The 25,315-nt window shown below is 41.7% G+C and overlaps 1 protein-coding gene across 5 annotated transcripts in view; it reads right to left on the bottom strand.

Annotated features, from left to right (window-relative positions):
• Window positions 1-25,315, bottom strand: part of runx1t1 (RUNX1 partner transcriptional co-repressor 1) — a 56,992-nt gene that overhangs the window by 7,224 nt on the left and 24,453 nt on the right. For 3 of the 5 annotated variants that reach the window (XM_040020607.1, XM_040020609.1, XM_040020611.1), the window contains exons 2-9: window positions 15,253-15,390; window positions 13,460-13,701; window positions 10,577-10,666; window positions 6,313-6,494; window positions 2,835-3,097; window positions 2,153-2,250; window positions 1,678-1,873; window positions 866-934 (exon numbers count right to left, since the gene is read on the bottom strand). In XM_040020607.1, coding sequence (XP_039876541.1) covers window positions 866-934; window positions 1,678-1,873; window positions 2,153-2,250; window positions 2,835-3,097; window positions 6,313-6,494; window positions 10,577-10,666; window positions 13,460-13,701; window positions 15,253-15,390 — 1,278 coding nt within the window. The remainder of the gene's footprint in view (window positions 1-865; window positions 935-1,677; window positions 1,874-2,152; window positions 2,251-2,834; window positions 3,098-6,312; window positions 6,495-10,576; window positions 10,667-13,459; window positions 13,702-15,252; window positions 15,391-25,315) is intronic. The other 2 variants (XM_040020608.1, XM_040020610.1) reach the window with 1 other exon arrangement.

The following is a 25,315-nucleotide window of genomic DNA, read 5'->3' as shown; positions in this document are numbered from 1 at the left end:
TTAACCTACTATGCTGCTTGAAGTCATGGAAATTGCCCCGGTGCCTTGTGATATATGCCTTGTGCATGGAATTGTGATTACACACCAAATGCCTTAGATGGAAGATCGATCAAAGCTGGTGAGGGGAAAGAGAGTACTGGAGAGGAGGCAGAGTCCCGATGGTGATACTCAATTCAATTTAAATGCATATTACTTGTTCTGAGTATCTCACACATCATGCTTGGTCAAGCAAGGGGACAATTTCTTTTCTCCAGGGGGTTTAAAAGGCAGATATACTGTATCACTGGTGGAGAATACAAAACCTCAAAGAGTGAACCCTCAGGTTTTCAGAGTGATAACAGTGACACAATGCTGTTTGTATAAGCTATAAAAAATGAATGCAAGTGCTGATTTTACTCGGGTTATTAAAACATTAAGGAGTTTCTAAACTGTTAAGTAGAATAGCTGCAGTGTCTCTCATTAAGGGGATAAAAAAACTGCCAAAAGCAAATTGAAACCAAATCTTGCCACTTTTGACAGGAGACCACTGGGCCAGCTGTAAAAGCTCCTTATGTCCCTTATTTGACTGCAATAAAATCCTTGTAAGGCCTGACATCATATTGTGAGTGTGCAGTGCGTAGTGATGAAACTTCCTACAGAATCAGATATAGATAACCTGACTTTAATGCTAGCAAGGTTTTGTGTTGCAGACAATAGACTACACTGGGATGAAAAGGGGAGAGAGCAGGTTTAAAGGAGCCTTTCTCGTTCATCTACCTAAACATGGCCTCGAGTCCATAAAGGATAAAGCCTTCAGACAGATTAGGGGAAAAATAGAGGAACTGTGTTTACGTGCACTGATCAGAGACATGGGAGTGCTGCTCACCAGCTTTTTTCCAGATCTCTTCAGGGACGTAGCCAGAGACAGGCCGGTGCAGGAGCTCCCGGTGAATTTCTGGAAAGACACAAACATACAGACGTGGTAACCAGAGATCCATCAATGGCATAGTACACAAAACTGTGAAATATGTAACATTTTGGCTTTTTTTTATGTTCCAAAGGACTTTTTGAGACCAGTGCAATGAAACTGACTTATTATCAGCCAGTGTACACATATTTAATGTAAAAATAGGGGGCCTAGATTTGAACTCTGGGGGACTCCACACTCAATATTATTAATTCATAAAATACAACAAAGATCTTACAGCTAATAATAATTAATTTTGGACTCATTTCAGATTTGAGCTTCTTTAATAGTGGTTTAAAAACTTCCGAGCCTTAAGCCTCGGCTATATTCCATTGCAGACAGGGACATCTGGAGACCCAACAGTCACTTCTGTTTTACTTCTTTGAAGTCTCCTGGCTGGGCACATGCCTAGTTGGCACATTGTCATATAAATTCTCCACAGATAAGTCTGTGTGGTCACAAAAACCCTGCACAAACCCTCTCAGAAGGTTGCAGAGTATAATCCTTGCTTTAAGAGACCTAACAGACTGCAAGGTAATGCACATCAGCTGACACCTTTAGAGTCTGTATTTAATATAGATACCTTTAAAGAACAATTAAAGTTGCACAGATTACACCGAAAAACTGAAAATCAGTAGTCTTAAAAGATGAACAACAAGCTTAAAACCGGCAGACATGCATATTAATTATAATTTAACAATAATACTTCTAGCATGTAAGTGGATCCATACCTGAAGTTGTGTTTTCTTGTGCTGCAGGGCTCTGCTGCCTTGACTGCCCACTAACAGCGCCTTTCTTCTGCTCCTCGGCATCGCTGTATCGTCGGATCCAGTAGTTGAGCTCTTCACGGTCAGCCTCCTGGCACCGCCGCAGTACCGTCAGTGAGCGCCTTGTTTTTTCCACCATGTCCATGATACAGTTGAGCAGCTGGAGGTGACAGGGAGCAGACACAGCGCTGAGTTTACACATAGACAGGATGAATGGGCTGATTTGAATTCAAAGAAGGTGTCTTTGTCAAGGGTAGGGTTCGTCACATACATGTAATTTCAAACATCATTTTGACTGAGCTCATAAAGAAACTTAAAAGCATCCAAACTTTAAGAAAGACTCGCCACAAGATCTGCTAGATAACAATTTCATACGAACTGATACTCAGAAAACTTACAAAGACAAAACTGTAGAGTATAGTAATAAAATTGTTATTACTTTTCTTACATGGTCAAGGTGCTTCCACTCCTCAGCCCATTCTCTGTCTGTCAGCCTGTGGTCAATCACTTCCTCCTGCCTGGTGCCTGCATGCATACCTGCAAGGATGAAAGATAGACAAATAGATGGACAGATAAACAAACAGCAACTCAGCATGACACAATCAATTACTCCATCAAGCCCTTGCTCCCCTTTTCATTTGAATTCAGTTTGGCACTCTTTCTCTATTCATTTCTTTTCCCTGCTCCCACACTCCCCCTTTTCTCTGCTATCTCCATATCGCTCTCCCACCCCGAGGGCAGGACTCAGATGACTGAGCTTCTCCTCCAGTAAACATCCATCACAAGGTGAGACATGCTAAATGTGTCTCCTATTTTTAAAATAGAGCCCAAGTCATTATCACAGCTTCATCAAGGCCAGCTTTATGCAAAAAGAAAAAAGGATCTAATATGATGATCTCACATCTAAATGTGCGTCTGCGGAGTGTTAATGTATCTCACTTTTTATGACGTCTGTGGCTTCTGAGTCTCACTGATTATAATGATAATCTGATTGATTATTTTAATAGTTATTCATCTCAGTGGACTATAAAGATATGAGAAACCGGTGAAATGTATGTAAAGTGATCTTGTGCTCTGAGATATACAGTCGTGTACACAAATGTAATCCTCAGTATCCTCACCAATGGGCCTTGCTCTCTCCCGGATCTCTCGGTGATTAGACGCTGGGTGTCTGTAGGTGTCGCGGTAGTGATGGGCAATGGCCATGTCGTCTAGCCTGTAGTGCTGTGGAGGGAGTGGGCCTGGGTGAGGCAGACCATTGGGTTGGTAGGAGAGTCCATTGGATGGGCTGAAACGCTGGGCAGGACTTATAGTGCAGGGCCGTTTGCTGGGGTGAACGTCCGGATGCAGAGCGCTGTCTCGTTCAAAGCCGTTCTCTTTGGTTCTGAGTGGAGACGCAGACAAATGAGTAATGTGGCTGTCGTTGTTGCTTAGACTCTTTCAAACAGTGACGTGGGATAATTTCCTTATTTAATAAGGTCATAATTTTTTTCTTAGTTTCTTTTTTTTTTTAGTACCGGCAACATTTTTCACTCGTTTTAATATTTTAGACAGAATACAGGGCCAAAGCTGGCATAAATCTTTGCCATTATTACCAAGCTCGAACAATTTCTAGTGACAGCTCTGCAGATAACAAAAGGCTTCCTGAGGTGCATTGGATTGGGAAAAAAGGAAATAAAAGAGAGGAGAGCGGACGACACAGGAACAAATCAGTGTGATATTTACATCACACCTATTTTGTAAAAATAAGTGATACAAAATGTGTTTGTTACAGTTATTTCATACAAGAGCCAGACCTGAAGCATATCAGTACAACAACTGGTCCGCCCCCTTGTGCTGTTGGAAATATTTGAGTCCAACCTACCAGACAAAGCACTTGCAATGAAAGGCTACTTTTCCTGGATTCCTTTTGGAATTTTTTTATTGAAAACATGTCTATTCACAGACACACACACACACACACACAAATAAGCCTGAATGTGTGTGCTCGCATGCTTGCATACATACTCACACAAGTAGTTTTCAGGGGATCAGGTGGATTTTTGTTAGCCTGCTTCCAAAGATTAATGTGGCCAGGTGTGTTATTGTGTGAGCACGCTCTCACACGTGTGCTCTGTATGCCTTTGTGTGTGTGTTCTCACTTTTGTCACTTCACAGTTACAACTTGCCAACCTCCCCCGCTATCTGCAGTCCACCAGTTTCCTCTCTCTCTCTCTCTGTCTGCCTCTCTCCTCTCCGTTCCCATCTCCCTCTCTCTCCGATGAACAGATTGAACTTCTTAATGAGCTGTTTTTATGGGCTCCTAATGCTCATCCACAGCTCTCCATATGCTCTTTCCCTTGCATTCGTCCATCTCTCCGTCTCCCTCGACTCATCCATCCACCCCCCACCCCCCCCCACTCTTTTCTGCCCAGCCTTGCTACTGCAACAATATTTATATCTACAGGCACTAAAGTATACGCCTGTGAACACATTTACAGTCACCTGTGCAATACCCCGGTGTGCACGCCCTGTTAAACGATACACACGTGGTAATTTGCGCGCTTATTTTTGAATACAGTTAAAAATTTCTTTACGGTGATGCGATTAAAAGGCACCAATTTATATTTTTAATATGTTTATTTAACTTTAAATTTGAAACAATGCAGGAATATTATTTGCTGACTAGATTTCTTTTGGAAGGAAGAAATAGCCTGTTGTGTATGATTATGCTGTATGCCACAGATGGAATTAATATTCTGGAAATGCACTAAAATGTAATGTGCATGGAGGCATTGCTATTAGAGTACGATCATCAGTAATACTGTACTCTCAGACGATATTTAAATATTGGCTTTTTGAGCATACACAGTATCTAAGGCTATACTCTAATTTTCCTGGTCTGTTTTCTGCAGGCGATGGTATTAATCAGAATGCATTGATAGTGCATTGTTGTCTGTAATTAAGAATTCTCATTCAAATTCCAATATTCTGACACAGGCTCCAATAAGTGGGAATGCAGAGCAGGGTAAGCAGAAACCAGAGGTGCTTAGCCAGCCATATTGGTGCTGGAGCCTCATCTGTATGTGTTATCAGCCCATCTCCCTAGGCACACACACGCTCACGCAGAGACACACACACACACACACATACACCACACACACGTACACACAAAGCACGCTCACACGTTCACGCTGGATCCAGAATCGTGCACAAACACAGACACACGCATTCACACAAAGACTGCGTTTTCACACTGAATACAGATGCCTACTCCCCCCCCACCTTCCGCATATTCCCTCTCACATTTATACGCGCACCTTTTCTACTAAGCTCACTCCCCTATGCACCAGACGCCCTGCAAATGTGCAGGTATTACAGAAAAAGTCTGCATATCCGAGTGTTTGGGGAAAAGAGAGGTGAGAATTATTAATATCACATTCAGCATTTTTGTCCCTCAGCAAATATAAAATGTACACTTCCGTCTCCCCTGCCTGTATTAAAAATTCTGACCCCTGGGGACTTTATTTCACAAAACAATACATACATTGTAGTCTGCAGCTCCCACAACAGATCAGATATGTTCACAAACTCCAGTGCAAAAAAACAGTTCTGTATGGGTCTGTGCATGTCTAATAGACTTTGCTGCAGGCTTGTTAGCCTCTGTTATTCTGATTAGAGAAGAGTGTAAAGCCAAACTCTAGATTTATAGTCTGATCTTATGGTTTGTTCATATCGCAGCTCTATCACCTCAAATTTGTTTTACTGGGGCAGCAAATGAGCTACATTCTTGAACATGCACTTACACACACCATTGGTCTGGATAGATTTTTTTCTGTGCCAGACAGAGAGGAAGATAGCTTTTTCCCCCTTTTTTTTACGGCGCTGTGTGTTTCTGGATGGAACGTCTCAGTGCTTGTCCATTAGAGCAAGGAACATTGAGTCATTACCAAAGTCCGTGACAGCAAACGGATGTAATGATTTGGCTGGGGTGGGGGGAGTTGAAGTGATGTGGAGACTCGTACAAACACAGGCACACACTTTGTACTTACACACCCGAGCAAGCGTGGAAATAACTATAAGTTTGGAATCAAAAACACGCAAATCGGAGGGCTTCATACACATTCAGTGACACATCTATTCATGCTTTTCATTACGACACAGCTGTCTTCCGTCTTTTTTCCCTGCGCATGTGTGCCTGGGTGTAGCCAGGTCTACTTTTCCCATCTCATGTTCTCCTCAGTTCTGGCCCATTAAGAGCAGAAGCCAGGAGCTGAGCTGTCCAACGGAGCACATCATGAGGCCCGGTGGCGCACTGGCAGACGCTTCCCGTACATACATTTGCACATGACACTATTGCCTTGCGTTGGCTCAGCTTGTGTCTGTGGAGTAATGCAGGGGCTCATGGGGATGCAGGCATCCTCAAAGGGATTTATGCATGAGCTCAAACAATAGAGGGCAAAAAAAAGTTTCATCCCAGGAGCTGGTAAATGTATAAGCTCTACCCACAAATTCCAGCTATCCTCTAAGAATTCCAACCCAAATCAAGATTTATTAAACACTTAAAATGATGAAATAGTAATATTTGAGAGTGATGTTCTGGTTTTATGAGTCACCCACCTGTCTGGTGTCCTCCTTTTGCCGTTCTCATTCACATCCAGCAAGAGCTCTGAGGAGTCTACTGGGGAGGTGGTGCTGGTGTCCAGGAGTAGCTGCTCATGCTGGGCCAGGTACTGAGCCGGGTTCTGCTTGGCCAGCCTGGCACAGTGCAGCAGCTCCCTCTGAAGGAGCGGCAGGTTGGCCTGCGGGAGGAAACAACACTTGATTATTACAGGAAATTCACAAGAATGCTGATGACTGTTTCCTGAGAGCTCAAAGGAGGTGCAAGAATGTGAGCAGTGCGTGCCTTTCAGCCTCACAACATATATAAAGACTATTACATTTTCAGGTAAGTCTCCTTTGGTGAACAATCATTCAGACTGTGAGCTGGTTACTGTTTACTAAAACTTCTTATCTCTGAAACACAATATTGAAACTTTGGAGGTGCAAAAAGAGATAAAAATGTACTAAAAGTAATAAAAGTGGCACTTATGACTTACAGCAACACTATGCTCTGAGTTCTTTACGTTGTAACAAAGGTAAATGTAATCATATTAATGCGCAGGAAATGTAGACAACACACAGTCCTACCACCCGACATGTTACCATCCCACACAAAGAACTGAATCACACATAAAAGCCAATGTCTTATAAGATTTTTATTCCAAATACCACTTTATTGTAAGAAGAGATCCATTTCTCCCATACCATCTCACCCCTCTTTGCTCATTATTCCTGAACCACCGCAGCTTTCTGAGACCCAGAGTGCATTAGCGGCCGTAAAGTCTCTCTGTGGCATAAAATTTTAAAAAACACAGCAGCTATTTTCAAACTCTTTGGCATACTGTAACAAGGGGGTCTACTTTCTTGTGTGGAGTTACGGGGCCATGCAGGTATGCGAACATCGACTTCAAAGACATCTGATGGCGTGCATTATGAGGCAAGAAGATGAAAGTGTTGCGTCAAGCAGGCTTAGAATGAGAGTGGGGGCTATTTTGGCGAGGCACATCACAAGAGCCTTTGGAGAGGCCATCTTTGCAAGTTTTAGGTCCGTTAATCTTTGCTTTGTCCTCACTATCATAATCTCTCTCGCAAGTCTCCTGCTTCTTTTGTGGTTCCTTTCCTTTTTGTTTTTTTTTGTTGTAATCTTCCTCACAGTCTTCACTCCTTTGTTCTTCTGTTTCCTGCAGCTGCACACAGAAGTAACACTACCTGAACTGGGCCATGTTTTGTTTAGTAGTATTAACGTTGTAATCACATGAAAATCTCTCTCTAGTAATTGGCTGCAGTAAGAGAAATGCCAGCCGCTGGCCTTCGCTTTACCTGCCCGAGTTAATGGTCCGTTAATAGTTTATGATCATAATTACCCTCTGGAAAAAGGAAAAAAAAAGAGAGAGAGCATAAAATAAATTGCTTTGACCCTGGTGAACTCATCTTATATTAATTAGAGGTCATCCTAATTGCCAGAGGAGATGTGGGATACATTAACAAAAAGACTGAGTCAAGAAATACAGACCACTGAAGAGACTGGATCATTTTTCATATGATAAAGTGCGGCGATTTGCTTCCGCATACTTATGTTAACCAACATCTGCACTTGTACCAAAAAAAAAAAGGGGGAAAAAGGCACATTTCAAGTAATGTTCAGCAGCCACAGCTAAATTCTACTTGGGGTGATTTATTGTTCAAATACTGCTTTTGTCATTTTGTCAAACGGTGCCAAAAAACAATTCAGAATATGCCACATTTAGGATGTGCTGCACTTCATCAACTTTCTGTTCTCTCTGTATAATTTGCAGTTATAAGAGAAAGGTGACTTCGTTTTTTGCATGTCTATTTTGCCCTATTTCAATTATTTCCTATCGCAACAGACTCTCTCCTTCTCCTTCGCTCTCATACACACACACACACAGCTGTATGTGTTTATTCCCCCGTCTCGCAGCACTACTCACACTTGAATCTGACGCAAGAAAAACTAAAACTAACAAAGAGCGAACTTTAAAAAATGGCACAACTTTAAGTGGAAGGCTGAGACGCATTCATATCTTTTAAGAATCGTGTGGCCCGCATCTCGCCAGCACATCACGTCACAGCCATTGTGTGGTTTATGATTGCCTCCTTCCAGTAAAGAATCCCAACCAATTTGCGGTTTAGCATTAAGAGAAAAGGAAAAAAGAGTTGAGTGAATTCGAGAGGGGGTGGGTAGTTGGTGGGATTGACTCGGTATAACATTAGCGTAATGAAAAACCTTGAGCCCTGACATGCATTGTTGCAGCTGTGCTTCGACGCACCTATAAAAGCTCCCCCACACCTCCAGTTGCTCTCTGCTACCATATGGTAGCTGGCATTAAAGGCCCCGCAGTGGGAAGACACTAAAATTAGACTGGGGAGAAAGAGAGGGGCTGAGAAGGAGCGATGGAGGAAAAAAAAAAGAGAGTTGCATCTTTGATTCCGCAGCCATCCCAGTGATACAATAACCATCTGGCGAGGAGAGGAAAAGGGAAGGAGGGACTGGAGGATGGATGGATGGAGAACAGTAGATAAACAGAGAAACGAAAGGGATAAGGACAGAAGGAGGCAGAGGGAGAAAAAAAATCTTTCACAAGAAGTGAAAGAAAATGAAGAAAACTTAAGGGCAAGGGAGTGATGTAGGAAAGAGAGGGGGTGGATACAAAGCTCCTGTTTGTATCGTTAACAAAGAGTAATGGCAGTTCTAGTGGGACCAATTTCTGCTGCCCATAACCACGCTGGCCCTTGGTGGATAACATAAACTTGTGAATGTCAGTTGACACATGCACACATCTGCAAATGCAGATGTGAGTGCACCATGTAAAGTGAGAGGATATTGTGTTGGGAAAAGATGCCGCCTGTGTTTTCAAAAGTAACATTTACCCATCTGTCACTCAGAATCTCTATTAATTCAAGTTTTTTTTTTCTTTTTTTAGATAATTCTAACCTTTATAAGGCAGAATCTGTAGAGAAATTACCAGATTTTTGGTACTGCAACCTATGGTCTGATGATGATTTAGTTTTTTATTTGCTTTTTAAAAAAAAAAACTGAATAGAAAAACCTGATTTGCATTCATAAACAATCCCCAGACGGGAAGTTTTGATCCGGATATCCGCTGGCTACATTGGAAGCACTGAAATATTCACCATTGTCCCCAGAGATTAGTCATGAGACAATAGCGGATGGGTTCCCAGATTGCTCAGTTACAAATAGCAGAGAGTCCATAAAAAGTGAAGAAAGACTGATGCAAATCAAGAAGAAGACTGGAGAAGAAAACAGGAAAAAAATGGAGCTTTTTACCTTTACAGAGGTGTGCAAAAGAACAAAAAATGAGTGATGCGTTAAATATTACACCCGTCGCTGCTCTCCATCTTTCAGTAGCTCACTGATATTGATCTCCACTTCACCTGGACCCATTACATGGTCTAACCTTCTGCTGCTCAGTATAAACCTCAGTCTCATTTGTCATCCGTGACTATCATAACAAATCACGCTACTGCCCCCAGTCTCAGCCCCTAGTTTAGCCTTCAGAATATGCACCAAAAAGCACTACATGCACCTATCTTACACAAACCACACATTAAATAAACATTATTCCCTTTGTGGATACAAATAGAAATAATTTCATCTCCTTCACTTTTATCTTCCACAGTGTGATAGATATGAGAGATATGCTGTTGTGACTGAGGGAAGGGCACAGATGCTTAAGAAAGTGTTCTTTCCTCTAGTAGCATACCATGTTAATGGTTGAAATGCAGCTTAGTGGGAATAAGGGAAATAATGACAAAAACAAGCCAAAGACCAATATGAAGATAAGGAGGACATAAACAGATAAGTTGTCCTTGGGGATAAAACCACAGTCATTCTGTTTCAGTATATTCACTGTGTTTATTTTTAAAAAACAACAAATTCTTTCCATCCAAACACTCTTATAAGAAAAAATTCTGCCTTGTGTCAGCGTTTTGCACTATATAGACAGACTGAGCAAAAGAAGAGAAGAAAACCCTGAAAGCTTCTCGTCAACAGCAGAGAAAGTGAGTAAGAAGCAAGAAATAAACAAGTGAGGGATGGATGAAAGACGGGATAAAAGTGCAAAAAAGAAGAGAGACTCAAAAAAGAAAGAAAAGAAAAAAAAGAGCAACAACAGGGATAAATATCGTGAACATAAGTATGCACATCTGGAATCTGTGCCGGCTAAATGCTTTCCAGATTTCATTGATCAAACAAACAGGCGAGCAACCTTCTTGTTGTAAATGTGTACTGAAATGCCTCTACCTTCAGAAAGGGTATGACAAAAGGTCGCAGAGGGAAGTTGGTGGCTTCTTGCAGCTTGGAGTGAAATTCTTCGATGGTCAGAGTGGAATTCTGGAGAAGAGAGAGACACGAAAAACAAACACATGAATCCATGTGGAAGGCATTAAGTGATAATATTACTTATTGGAAGCTAAGCTATATCCTGGCCTGGACTGAGCATTTTGGGTTTTGTAATAGGAAGCATATGGGCAGGCCACAGCGAAAAAGAGCCACAGAAAACAAAGGCACACATCTCCTTCCATCAGAAACAAACGCACATACAGGAGTCACATCACCCAAACACATCCTGCACGAAGGACAAATGTGTCTGATTAAAAAGGCTTTTGTACGAACGCTGATGGAGTTTATCATACGTGAGATACAGGCTCATTTAAAAACAGTTATCTCTGTATTTATTTAATCATTTAAGTATAGTTGCTTGTGGCTTTCCACTCTATTTTCACATTACCACATGTCTGCTCGTGAATTATAATCAGAAGCTGAAACACAATGAGGATTTTCTATATCTGGAAGACATCGGAGACATGGATAATAATCCACTGCATTTAATAATTTATGCTAATCAAACTAATCATGGGGTATTCACACAACTTGTATATGTGTGCATGGCAAGCATTCTTTTCCGGATCAATGCAGTGCACGACTCTATCACACTGGTGCTGTAATGCTCCTCATTTATGTACAACTCTCTCTTTTTTTTTTTTACTGATCACAGAGCAGAATAACCAAAATACATTTCAGCAGCAGGAGATTGTGAAGAAAAACACAGTGTGTGCATGTGTGTGCACTTTTATTGAGCATGTGTTTTTTTTCTTCCTGTAATAGTGCAAATGTGGAGTTGGTTTAAGTGTCTGAAGCAGTGGGGGGGGTCGGTCAAAAAGTGGGTTACGCATTGCAACTTGTCAACTTCGGCACCCAAATAAAGTCTAGTTGCTGAAAACTACATCAGTGTCTGACAAGACAGTGTCACTATTTTTAATTTTCAGCATGAGGTATTCCCAGAATACAAAGGGAGAGGTAAAAAAAAAAAGCAGAGATGGAAAAAGTTGTGCTTGCACATGGCAGAGGAATCTTCAATAAAAAAAACCAAAAAATAAATGGGGGGGGAGAGAGAGAAAAATCAAGCAACACAGAGAACATAAAAAAAAGCTGCAGATATTATTTTTCCTCCCAACACTCTCAGCGTTATTTCCCAGACCTGAATTTTGTTACATTCAGTCTTACATCTGTTCGCCCAGATTGCGTAGGGGCTGTTCTTGACAGCTAGTGAAACCTCCCGAGTCTCCCTCTCTCCCTCTCCCAAGCACACAACCAGCTAATTAATGGTGTCACTCTTTTCAGCGAGGCAGGGGGAGGGACAGAGAGACAGTGAGCGGGAGAGGAAGACTTGGGGGGGGGGGGGTGTATGGCGGGGAGGTATGCAAACCAAAAGGACACAGGAGAGGCATGTGCGTATGCAGACGGTGAGAAAAATAAACATAGTGAAGCCAAAAGGAGGTTATGCTCTATGTGGCTAATTAAAAAAATTCCTCCCTCCTTCTCCTCCGCCTCCTCCTCTTTTCTGCACAACATTCAATCATTATTTCTGTATTCCCCTGCTCATTAAGCTCAAAATTTCTCAGATGACATAGACGTGTGGTAAATCTCCAGATTTGCACATTGTATTTTACACCAAATCCTTTCCCTGATATATCCTTAGCATAACCGTGTCAACTAAACTGGGAAACACATCTGTCTTATCAAATGTACTCGATGTATATTTTGTAGAAATGCCAATATTAACATTCGTGGTACCAATGTGAATTTCCAGTAAAGAATGTGCTGTATTTAAAACCTTCATATTTTTCAATCTTTTCCTACATTTTTCTCATAATTGACGAACTCAGACAAATTCTGATTTACATGTTGAATATCAAATGCTGTTTTATTCCCTCTATTTGCTGGATCTTAATTAGGGTTAGAAGTGTGATTAGCAGTAATGCTTTAATTTGAGCATCCTCTTAAAGCCACAGTCATCACTTGATTGCAATTACATCTATTCATTAGCTACATAAATAACAGTTTTAATATGCAACTGGGTGAGTTATGTTAGGTTGTCAGACACCTGCACACCCTTAGTGACAACATTAGTTTGATGCTGGAATGGGAAGTCTAATCCATATCGCCATCGTTTCCATGTTGTTACATTTCAGTTGAAATCACAGCAGTGTAGTTAAATTCATTGTAGATCAGCTGTATAAAGATGGATGCTGCCAGCCTCATGTCACTGCTGTATTTTCTCTGTTTGCCAGGCATTGTGTGATCCTCAAGAATGAGTTTTAACGTTACCGATCAATGTCAGTTTTGAAGGCAGAAACTCTACAAAGGTTTTGAGCCAACGCTCGTCTGCTGGAGATATTTTTTTAAGGCCTGCCACTTCTTCTTTTGTTCTTTTACTTGTCCAAAATCTTCCAAGACACACTAATATGCCTCTGAGAGTCATCTTGTTGGTGAAAACATGCTATTTAAACCTGTCAAACTGTGTTATCATTGGCCTCAGAGATTCAAGATTTTCTTGAAAGGATGCTAGTAACAAAGTGCCTAAAGATATAATTTAAAATGTGTTCTTCACTAAGTTGTTTATGTTTATGTTTGATTGAATGACTTACTACTGCCCAAGACCACTTTAAAAAATTACAAGAAAGTCTGACTTCTTGGAATCAAAATATAAGGAAATAAAGATTCACTCAAGATTGTTGCACAATACTGTATTTACACATATTAACACATTTTTTTTAACAGCACCAAGCAGTTACTTCCTCTCTAAGAACACTGTTCCAGCTCACAGACTCCAAAGGTTCTTACCACTAATCCCAGCACCAACGTGCGGACTCTTTCGCCAATTTCAGGTGAGATGTCGTTCCCAAACTGCTGCAGAGTAGTGAGGAAGCGCTTGAGCTTGCTGAGCTGTCGGGCACCACAGGCTGGAGGCAGCTGTTGGTTGGCCAGAGACGATGAGGAGGATGAGCTAGGACCATTGCTGTAACCATTTGGAGGAGATGGAGCGCCGTTGAGCGCCGTTGGGGAGTGGCTACTGCCGTTGGTTACTGTGTGAGATAAGGACATAGAGAATAATGTCAGCAGCAGACAGGAAAGCACGGCATTTGCTAATTGCATTTTCTTGACGTCATTTCTTATTATTTTTGTAAATTTTATTTCTGATAAAATCACATTACTGTTAAAGTAACTCTGGATTTCCTCCCGCTACGTACAAATCATGGAGGAAACAACAGCTTTGTGGAGACCAGTGATTTCAAACGATGTGCATTCCCCTAAAATCATCCGCTAGCGTCCGCATTTGTTTCCAATTAGTGCGCCTCCTTTGAACCTTCACGGCATCCTCCCATAAAAACATATTTCTGTATTTGGAGACACGTTGCCTCTCTCTACCTCCGTCTCCCTTTTCTGTTCTTCCCGAAGCTCTAAACATGCCGGTGACAGTGAGACCCCCCCCTGTGCTCCACAGCGCGGAAGCTATATGTGTCTGTGTGTGTGTTGGGGGAGTTGCTGTACAAAGAGATACAAGGCAGCATAAAGCTCTCTCTCTAATGAGATTAGGTTGTGACTAGCGATCCACTCACTCCCCCTCTGGCCGCCGTCCAAACCCACCACTGTAAAGAGAGGAAAGAGACGAGATGCTCAAACTGCATCTGGTAACAATTACGTCGGATGGAAATCAAAGCATACTGCTTTGTTAAAACCTTTGGCATGTGTAATGAGAGAGTTGGGCCTTTCCTCCCTCATTGCACGGAAGCCCCAATGTTAATTGTGGTGTGTGAGCGTTTGCAGCAGAGAGAGAGAGCGAAACAGACAGACAGATGCAAAGGGAGAGAGAGAAAGTAAATAACATAAATGAAAAAAAGGGGGTATGTGATTAAAAATGAACAAAATAATTCAGCCGTTGCAAAGTACCAGCAGTACCAATGCAGACTCAAGTGCTCTGAGCACACAGGGCCTCTGATTCTTTGATTCTAGTGCTCTTCATGCAAGTGGTTAAGTATGCTCTTCTGAGTGAATACTAGGGTGTAATTTGCTCGTCACAAGCTATGTGCGTGTCATGGCATTGCTCCAACAGTTTGTAAGCATGGGTGTTAATGAACTTGTTGGGAAAGAATTGAAAAGGCTCAATGCAACTTGATAAGAGGGTCTCACGAGTCCCACACGTCGACCTTGATAACTCGCATACTGGAACTGCGTTGTTCTGTATGAGCTTCTGCAAATCTACTGTCAATCACCATTTTTAGAGTGCAATTTTTACATGATTGTTATACCCCCAACCATACACCCAGCCGGGACATGACTGAGCTGTGACATTAGTGTAAAATATTAACTGTGTTAAGATTATTTGTTTTGTTTTTTTCTTTGTGATCTTTGAGCAATGCTGGGAACATTTATAGGAAGGTAATTTTCTGACCTCCTTCCTACTCATCAGCAGGCTGTTGCTGGTTGGCCATTAATAACAAAAGTAGTCACATTATTTCTCTCAATGTAACACTGGACCATATTTGCAGCATGGTCACGGTTTGCAATAAAAGTAGGTTTTCTTATATCGCTGGACGTCTCCATCAGCAATAAACACGTCCTCTTTGCTTACTCACGTGTAGTTGGTGTGTAGGAGCTGTTACGGGGTGCTCCTTGTGTACTGGGTGGGGGTGGCATGGTAGGGGGGGTCAACCTGGACTGTGTCTTGACGTCCGCAGGTGAGTCGGGCATGATGGAGCGCTTCCCAGTGCGATCTGAGCAAAGACAAAGAAGACAGAAAATATTAAAGCAAAATACCTTGAAGGAGAAAAGAGCAGCATTTTTGTCGCCTCGCATTCTGTGCCAGGTGGGATACAGTGCGGATACATGCGGCAAAAGTGGCTTCCTCAGTAGGGTATCTGGGTTCTCTCTCAAAGATAGGATGACGAGTTCAGTTGTTTGGGAGAGGCTCAGAGTAGAACTGCTACTCTGACACATTGAAGAGAGTCACTTGACGTGGCTTGAGCATGTAACTAGGATGCCTCCTGAGCACCTCCTAAATTTGCTTTTCCTGATGTGTGCTATTGAGCAGTCCCTGGGGCAGATCAAGGACACACTGGAGAGATTAAATCTTTCAGCTGGCTTGTGAACGACTTGGTGTCCAACCTCTTCAATCCATGAACAGCTGGTGAAGATGGCAGGAGGGATGGAGATCTGTGTGCCTCTGCTTTGGCTGCTTCTCCCCGTGACAGAAGATAGATAAAAGGTATTTATATATAAATGATATAAAGAGAAGAGCCAAAAAAGCCACCAACTTTTCTTTGGCCAAGCCCATTTAATACATTTTTGAGGGCGCCATTAATGCCGAACAGGTTTTTGAAGCAATTTATGCTGCCATCCAGATGGCACTGATGTGATGACATGTCAGGAAGACGATGATAAACCAGATTCTAGCTTTATTACAACAGCATTGGTTTGCCTTGCAGTTCAGTTGTGTCACCAGATAAAACGATTTGGCGCAATATGGAAAAATACAACAAATTAGCTCTCAAACTTACAAGCAGATGAAATCGTACACCAAGCGAGTGTACACTCCAAACTATGGCAGTTCCCGATCGCTTATCGTGTTGTTAAAAGAAGAGGTGATGCAACACGGTGGTAAACAGGAGCCCATCATTTTTTTTAATATGCATCTGAGATCAAATATAAAATGAGCATTTATTTTTCCAAATCTTCACAGTTAGAACATATGCTCTTGATAAGCTGTTGCTATTCACAATAAGAAAAAAAGAGCTGAATTATTCTCGTTGATTAATGGAAATCGTGCAAATGTATGCCTACAAAAACGACACAAATGCACGTACAGTACAAAGGGCAGCAGAATTTATTTTGATGACAAAATGTTTGTGAGGAGCCCCAGAGAGACTCGATGTGGAAAGAGATGGCTCCCCTCATCTTACGCATTTGGCACACAGTGTCTGACTTTGAAATGAGAAATGAGAGTGAGCAAGCAGAGACTCACAGACACACAGACAGACACCTGAGAGAGAAGCATAAATCTGCAGTGAGTCCGGGTCTCATTCCACCACCATCTGTGCCATCCTGCAGCCCACACCCCTTCCCCGTCCCAGCTAATGACTGCAGTGCTCATTACACTCAAACTAATACACATACTCACTCTCACACTGCCTTAATGCCTGAATCTCTGGATAGTATATTCGCATCTGTTTGAGACAGCATCACAGCAGACAACCAGATAGCCTATAAACTAATTAGACATTAAATAAAACAGTCAAACAAAACACTAAAGACAACAGTTTTTTTTTAAGCAAAACATTTTCCCGGACATGACCATTTTCAGTTAATAAATTTGCTTTGTGCTCACCAGTTAAATGACCATATAAAATGTGCAAGACAAGATATACAACTTCCCTCTGCAACAGCAGTAACAAGCCTATCACAAAGTGAACAGACTCTTATCAAATGTACCTGTGGCACAGTGTGAAAAGGAGGAAGGAGGAGCTGCAAGAGAAAGTAAAGTATTATCTATGACATCGGGAACTTTGCTGTAACCAGTGTGAATAGATCTGATTTGACTCCAAAATGCATCACAGTGTGGTAAAAGTGCAAAGATATTGTGCATGTTTCCCCCCCGGGTGTTTCCCATCATTCATTTGACCAAAATCCCAAAATGTGTTTGTGAGTACGTTTTTAATGCGTATGTTGTTACATCATCTTATATTTTCACTTCTGTTCCTCTGGAAATTTTTAAAGCATTTGTGCATTCAACTAAGTAAAGCATATACTACATACCCCACAGAACACAAATAGTAAATGTTGGCCTTGGTGCTTTCTGATTGCTTGGATCCACAGTGCCATAATGTTACGTTTAGGTAAAAAGAAGGAGAAATACTGACGTGGGAGAGACAGAGGAGCCTAAGCCTGTTAGCCAGGCCCGAATCTCAAAAGCACTGCAGCCAAAGTGCACTGTGACGAAGTATGTGTGAAGTATTTTAGTCACGCCAGCTTGACTTTAGAAGGCAGGCGAGTGAGAGATGGAGATGTCACCAAAATTCTAAAAAGTGCTCCAAATCTCTGCCTGCGATTGAACGTTTAGGGCTTCTTTATTTATTCAACATGTTTGGAAAGTAAGCCGAAGGAATTTCAGGTAGCTCGATAAAAGAATCAATGCTGTAACAAGACATACAACATGTCGGCGTGAATCATCATGACCAGCAGCCTGCTCAAGAACAACGATTAGCTTCTCCAGGCTTTCACATACAAAGAAACAAAGGTTTATTTTAATTTAATTAAGCTGTAGCTGCTAGGGTAATTGTGTGTCATCACAAAGAAATAATTATAAGTCATTTTTGCCCAAGATATTCAAAACTGTAAAGGATTTTCCAGTAATCCCTAAGATTCTTACACTCAGATGATCAAAAAAGAGGAAAGGAGGGATAAAGAAAGCACTCCTGCCTTCTAACTGGCCTATCATTGTCAACTGAAAAGTACCTGGAAGGATTGAATACATTTGTCTCACACCACACTGGCACATATTAGAGACCGTGTGACTCTTATGGATGCAGGAAGGCAACTAAAAGCCAGATGACCTTGAGCCTAAAATGCTTTTTGGGTCACATTCAGTTACACCATCAATGCAGAACACAGAGATGTAAGATTACTACTGACTTAGCTTTAACTTGGTGATGGAGAGCTTGATTGGAATTTAGAGGAAAAGGTTGCACATTGCACAGCAGAGCACTATGACTGGATACAAAGTGCATATTAGTGGGAAAAATTTGATTAGCTAAGCAGAGAACAGAGGAAGGGAGGTTAAAGAAAAGTCAATATGAAAAGAAAAGTATAGCGAGCAGAGAGACTATTGAACCCTTTCTACTTACTGTCCTTTACATTGACTCTCCTGCTTCCACTCTCTTTCTACCTCTTTCCTTGCGCACCCACACAAACAACCTTTCTCTACATTCTGCCATCCTGCCCAGACTGTGAAAGCTTTACTGCTCCAATTTCACCATAATATGAAAAAATCTGGACTATTTATTTTATAAACTCAAAACATAGCTAGTGGAAACGTATAGTCTTACCTCTGGCTGCCAGCTATCATATCCTCTATACTTTCCTAAAATATGATCTACGAAAATACAAGGTCATTAAAAAAGATGGCTCGGTGACAGGACCCAAGGTAATTCATCATTTTCCAGTCAAACAAAAAGGCCCTGCATGTATATACTTAACAAGCATAAATTAAATAAAGCCACTATATCACACATGGTTGTGCTTATTCTGTTTCAATGGCTCGTGCTTTCCAAAGGTCTGTATGGTGCTTTTTTTTCTATAATTGTGTGATAATTTCTGGCTCAGTTCACTTCATCTAAAAGTTCTGTATAGAAGGGCTGCAAATCAGGAAACTTTGTGATTAGTTAGGAAAATGGATACACAAAATGGCTCGCATCAGCACAACGCTATCTGAAATAGACTTTTATTAAAGCCCTATTAAACAAAATCCATATTATAATATTATGATATAACGGGATGCAGTTTTTCCACCAAGTAGAACAACTAGAATTGGAGCATTTTTACAGCTGCAGCACCATGATTTAAAAAAAGATACAATTTTCAACATTACAAGCCTAAAACATGTCCATTTGATGCACAATATGTAATACGTAACTTCAAATCCACGTGGACTCCTGCATGGAACTGTGGGCCCTGCGGTGGTATGAAAAGATGAGTTTGGTTACAGGCTTGTAATTGGAGAATAACACCTGGGTCAGTGTCGTGATTGGATGGTAGTCGTCAGCTAGAGATGAGGGAAACAAACCCTGAAAGCATTCAAAACTCATCTGCTGTCCCTCAGGTAAAGAAGATGAAGGATGAAGAATGAATTAGTGTGAAACCTTTGCGCACACACACACACACACACACACACACACACACACACACACACATGCGTACACACACATGTATCCAGGCAATAACAGTTTCTTGCACACACAAACCCCCACACAAAGTTACAGGTATGTGACTTACAAACATCATCGTCTGTCTCTGGTTTGATTGCACAGTACATAACCAGAATAACATCAATGGCTTCATACAAACCAACAAAGGCGGCATCCAGCTATTCACTCTACAATTGCTATGCCCCTTGAATCAATGGCAATTCTCCCTACACAAGGTAATTTACCCAGTTTTGGGAAAAAAATACAGATACATCTTAAAACTCTAGCACGTTCCTGAAAACAAGTCAAAGCAAACCCTACACCTGTGTGCTATCCATTTTCATGAGCCAATATGTCACGTATACTTTTAAATTTAAAAAAATATGTATCAGCGCTGAAGGACAATCAGACAGGCTCATTTTATTACATAGCTGAACGATAGGAAGTACTCCCTCCCACATGCATAATTCAATCCAAAAAGCACCCTTAAACAACCTTGAAAAAGTTGGGCTTCTCAAGTGTAATACACCATGTTAGAAGTTAATGGACAGGCACATGCATTCTCCATTTATTAGGCCTGTTAGTGAACCGCCGGTTACATCATGTAGGGATAGCATCAGATCTGTGGCCAGACGACGGTACTCCAGGAGTGGACAGGTATTGATGTGCGGAGCTTTAATGGAAAGGGGGGTGATGAGTGCTTTGACTTTGGCTAACTCACTTTACGGCTTCTCAGAAGTGCTGTTGTCTAGGAATTAATGGATTGAAGAGGATGAGAACAGTTGTTGAAGAGGCACCAATTAGCTATGAAGGCACACAAGAGTCTCTCCAATGTGTGCTGTTTCACTAGCACACTTTATGCATGCCGAGGTGCTGAGCTTATTGATCACGCTAGATGACAGTGATTAATGTCTCGCACAACAGCCACTTCCTGCGCAGTTTTATCTAAAGCACCCTAAAGGAGCTCTTAGCGGAAATATTTGGAATATAGGCGGCCTGAATAAAAGAAAGTTAAAAACCGATGGGAACGTGCGCACAAATGCATATTTCTACCGTGGTATTATATTGAAAGTGTCGAAGGTTGTTTCACTGATATCTGACTGAATTAGGATTTTGCATAAGGAGTAGCCTTATATTTGCACGGTCTGCTGTGTAGTGAGTCAGCTTGGAGTGTAAGCCACCATTATTCTGCTGGTAGCTCTTTATATCTAAGCACTGCTTACTTGGATTGTCGTTCATTGTCATAAAGGCACACAAAAATTTGAAAAAACAACAACTGCAGACTAAGACAACAGTGACTGAATATGCTGTGTTCTTCAAATCATGCCAAACATCCCTCCCGTTAAAATAACAAAGCAAAGCTCGATCTGCTCTGGTTTGTAACTTTAATCAAACCTAGAAATGAGGCAGAGCCCTGGACAACTACCTGCCACTCACAGGGATGTCTTCACACTTACATCACCCGTTCGCATCGTCCGTGATTACGTGATCCTCAGTGTTTGCAAAAATCGCTCCCTCTTTCTCGCTTTTTTTTTTCTTCCTTTCTTCGTCTTTCTCTCCCTCTCGCCCGTACCCTCTTACAGCCGAGCTCAAAGAAAGGAGATTTTATCCCCCCGCTGACTTGTGATACATGCCTTTTCTAAGGTTACACGCAAGTTACATCACTCGCTTAAAACAAGATTGTTGCAATGAACGATATCTAGGAGGAACGTGGTCCCTGAGAAACAGTTCAATATGTTACAGGGAGGACTTTGCTAACCCATAACTCAAGGCAAAAAAAACAATGTGATATCAAAACCTCGCACATTTCATCATCGCACGCAAAACTGGAAGGTCATTTCGTATTCAAATCACCTTGCGAAATGAGAGCAACATTGCCTAACCTTGATATTTTAGATTATTCATCGAGGCCACAATGACTTCAAAGTCTATCATCGGGCGATAGAGTCAAACAATCTCCATTACACACTTCATAAGCTAGAATTGCCTCCGTGTGTACGTGTGGTTCTGCGAATGTGTATGTGTGCGCGCCGAGAGTACCAGTGGAGACCCAGAAAATGATGTGATAACAGCGGCAGTAATATGCCACTCGAGACTACTTCACACAGGCAAATCCCATTCTTCAAAACGACAATGGATTTCAATCATGCTGGGTGAATTTTCGAGAGTTGGCGGCTGTGGCATAAACAATTTACCGTGCGCTGGCGCCTGCGTGAGCGCACAATTGTATTAGTCAGACATACTGTAAGATACCATCATTACATGGAAAAGTGCATGCACACTGGCCCACGTGTGCCTTGAACACACCGGCAACCCTGTAATCTTGATGTGTAATACCCTCACTGGGCACACCGATGTGTAGGTGCTGAAGTGAAAACCGCGAGGCACCAAAGCCACAGGACGCCTGTGGCTTGAGCACTGGTCTCCACAACGTGCCCACGGCTGTGCACGATAGAGCCCCCAAGGTGGGTTATTCCAGCACATAGCGCACATTGATGTGTGAAGAGAGGGAGCATGGCGGATAGGTAATTGTGTAGTAATGAAAGAGATTAAACGATACTGAGATGGTGTGATAGTGGTGTGCGGTGATTGCTCTGTGTGCTGGGTACAGATGTGGGGAGTGGGGACCAAAGAGCGGTAAAAGAGAGAGAGAGAATGAAAGGGCAGATGTGTTAAAGAACAGCGCTGGGCGACAGGTAGGATGATTGAGATTCAGACAGAGTACGCAGAGAAACAAGAGGAATCTTATCTGTATGCAAGTGGAATATCACGCAGACACAGACACACACACATGCACACACACATACATGCACGCACAGCCAGATGGAGCAATATGCAGAGCATGTCCCATCAAAGTCCACCCGCTTGTCAAGAAGATGTATGGATGCAACGCCCTACCACAAGCCCACAAAAACACAAATACATACACAGACACACAGCTGCAGGGATGCATGTACACACTGATAGCAAAACAACACAATTCTCAGTCCTTCTCACACACACACACACACACGCACACACACATCTGATCTCCATTGTCTTATTTATTTTCCTCCACAGCAGATGCAGTGGATGCAAATGCAGAGGAAAGCAGTACCACCATCAGCGCATCAGTTTTGACTTTATTTTCACCACCTTGTTCTCGCTCCTCGCCTCCTTTTTTCCCCCTCTTTCATTCGTTACCTTCGTGCTTTTCTCCCCCCACTTTTCTTCCTGTCTTCAGTCAATCCCTTTGCAAACACTCACTGGTGATCACATATTGTTCCTGAAAGTTCACTGTTGGTTTTTGCTTAACGCTTAATATCAGCAAAGTTGTCTTAAATTATGCATGTCCAGTGCACACAATGTAGTTTCTGCTTGTTAAAGTCAGCAAACTGTCAATAGCAATTATGTGTTTAATTGCTTTAAACGATTGCTTTACGTGTTCGTTTAACATTTACCGCAAATGAAGAAGGTGATGTTGGTTTCCCTCGTGTTAAACATCCATCATTTATATTTCGGTGTAATCAGAGATGTGGTTGAGACATGGACTGATAGTTGAGTCATTTAACACAGCGAAGAAAAAAAAAAAGAACTAATAACTTCCAATGTTGTCCTGACCGGCCAGCTGGTGAAGTAGTTTAAGAGTCCATCATCTTACTATTGATGTATGTTACACCTGGGTGTTTGCTTCACTGAAATATGGCTCACTGGTGATTCTGGAAGTTTGGGGGTTAAAGGTTGTGTTTACTTGCAATAGATTTGAATGATGAGAATAGGGGACCTGAACTGAATCCTATTTATCATTCCCACCCTTTGTGATTATATTAATGATCAGTTTCTTGTGTGCTTGTGCTGCCTGGAGGGGTTGGTTTGGATATCATTTTATAGATACCGATGCCATATCGATTAGATTATTGCTTGATCAGGTATTATCAATTTCTGGTTAACTTTCTATGTGAAGGAAGTACATTGACAACATTTGTACAGCTGTCTAAAAAAAGAAAAACACTGTTTAAAGGAAAAGATAATCTTCCCAGGAAATTGAACAATATGGATTCCCATCCCTAATCTTTCCCCGTTGATGAGTGTAACAGTGAAAATGTGGTACAATACAGCACTAAAACTTTGCAAACAGACTGGCTCTGGATCAATGCTGACAGTCTTTTTCATCTCCCACCATATCTTTATTTTTCTCTCAGTGCAACATACGGAGATTTCTCAACTGCACACAGAGGTCTGAGCACCATCTGTTCCACCACACAAACTTTAACACACACATATACGTGCATATATGCATACAAAAACACGTCGATCTTTCAGACCTACGCTCACGTTTGCACACATACACACACAGCGGTCAATAAAACATATGTGGTGCATAGCATCAGAAGCTCTTTTTTTTTTCTTTCTTTAAGTCAGATTTATAGTAATGTCTGTTTTACCCATCTGTTGAAAAGAAAAAGTCTCACTTGCACAGAGAGGGGAAGCAAGTGTTAAGGAACAATAAAAATGATTCACAGTGCCCGTTATGCATCCTCTCAAATCGAAAGTACTCCTGCCACATCTTGTTGCCAGGCAAAGCTGAACTACGAGCTCTTTTAAAAGTAAAGATGAGCAATGGATGTGTGTGACAGAAGACTAGGGTCGACGAGAGGTAAAAGTAAAGACAACACGAGCTGCAGAGTGACAAACAGCGAGTTCGGGAGATTTACCGCCATTATGAGCAGAGTTTACCATTATTAAAGTGCTGGTGGAAATAGAAATGTTAATTCCATCTGACATTTTTCCACAGTGGGGCCAAACAGGGCTCAACATATTTAGAATACTCCATCAAAGACATCGTTTATTTATATAAAGCTGGCTTGTCATTTTCATTAACAACATGATGTCTAAATAATGATATAAATGGTGTGTTTTGGGGGGAAAAAATAGAATGATGTAAATCAGATGTAAGCCTCGGTGAGCCATGTTTGGTCACTTGATGGAAGCCAGCCTATTGGAAACTGCTTTCTGTATACAGTTTGGTTCATTTCTGATGCCATGCTGACACAGAGCAAAGTGAGCCCAAATGGGTCTGGGCGTTTTCCCAGGCAAGACTCTTCGCCAGCAAAGGACTCACACAAAACTCTCAGCACACATCCTAATGCCGATGACACATGGCTTTATTTTCTAAAGCTTCCCACACAGCCAGTCTGTAACCTCTTTAGTCTACAGTGTAGAGCAGCGAAATTGCTTTTTGAACCTCGATATAGGTTGTGCGTTTTGACATGCATATATGTCAGCGCTACAATAACCGCTATGAACAGGCTGCACATTTATACACAAACCCCTTATGAGAACTGTTCAGGTCTGTAGCTCAAGTACAGCTTAAAATCACTCATATAGCCACTCCATCTCTAAACACAAGCACACTAATTCACAATGATACAGGCTCGCACGCATTATTTCCATTTTATGTTCGCTCAATTGGAGATAATACATCTGAATTTCAGGAGCTGAACCACACCTCAGACACTATAAATAACGCATATTTGCTTTTGTTTCCATGAGCCACTCTTGCGCCCCTTTTTCCTCTGCTTGCCAACCTCCTTTAAAGGTATCAAGGTGAATGAGGCCTTTCCCGTATCAAACCCTCTGGCCTCTGGCTTCATTATAAATATATGTGGAGTTCCTCGCTACCAATGTGAAGGAATCATGATGATGTTTTAGGTTGATGCACAGAGAGAGAGGTTCAAAGCTGGTCACTGCATGGCCTGGG

The sequence above is a fragment of the Simochromis diagramma genome, unplaced genomic scaffold (assembly GCF_900408965.1).
Source record: "Simochromis diagramma unplaced genomic scaffold, fSimDia1.1 OVJJ01000753.1, whole genome shotgun sequence".
NCBI lineage: Eukaryota > Metazoa > Chordata > Actinopteri > Cichliformes > Cichlidae > Simochromis > Simochromis diagramma.
The sequence above is the reverse complement of the archived record's forward strand: the minus strand, read 5'-3'. Positions and strand labels throughout refer to the sequence as shown.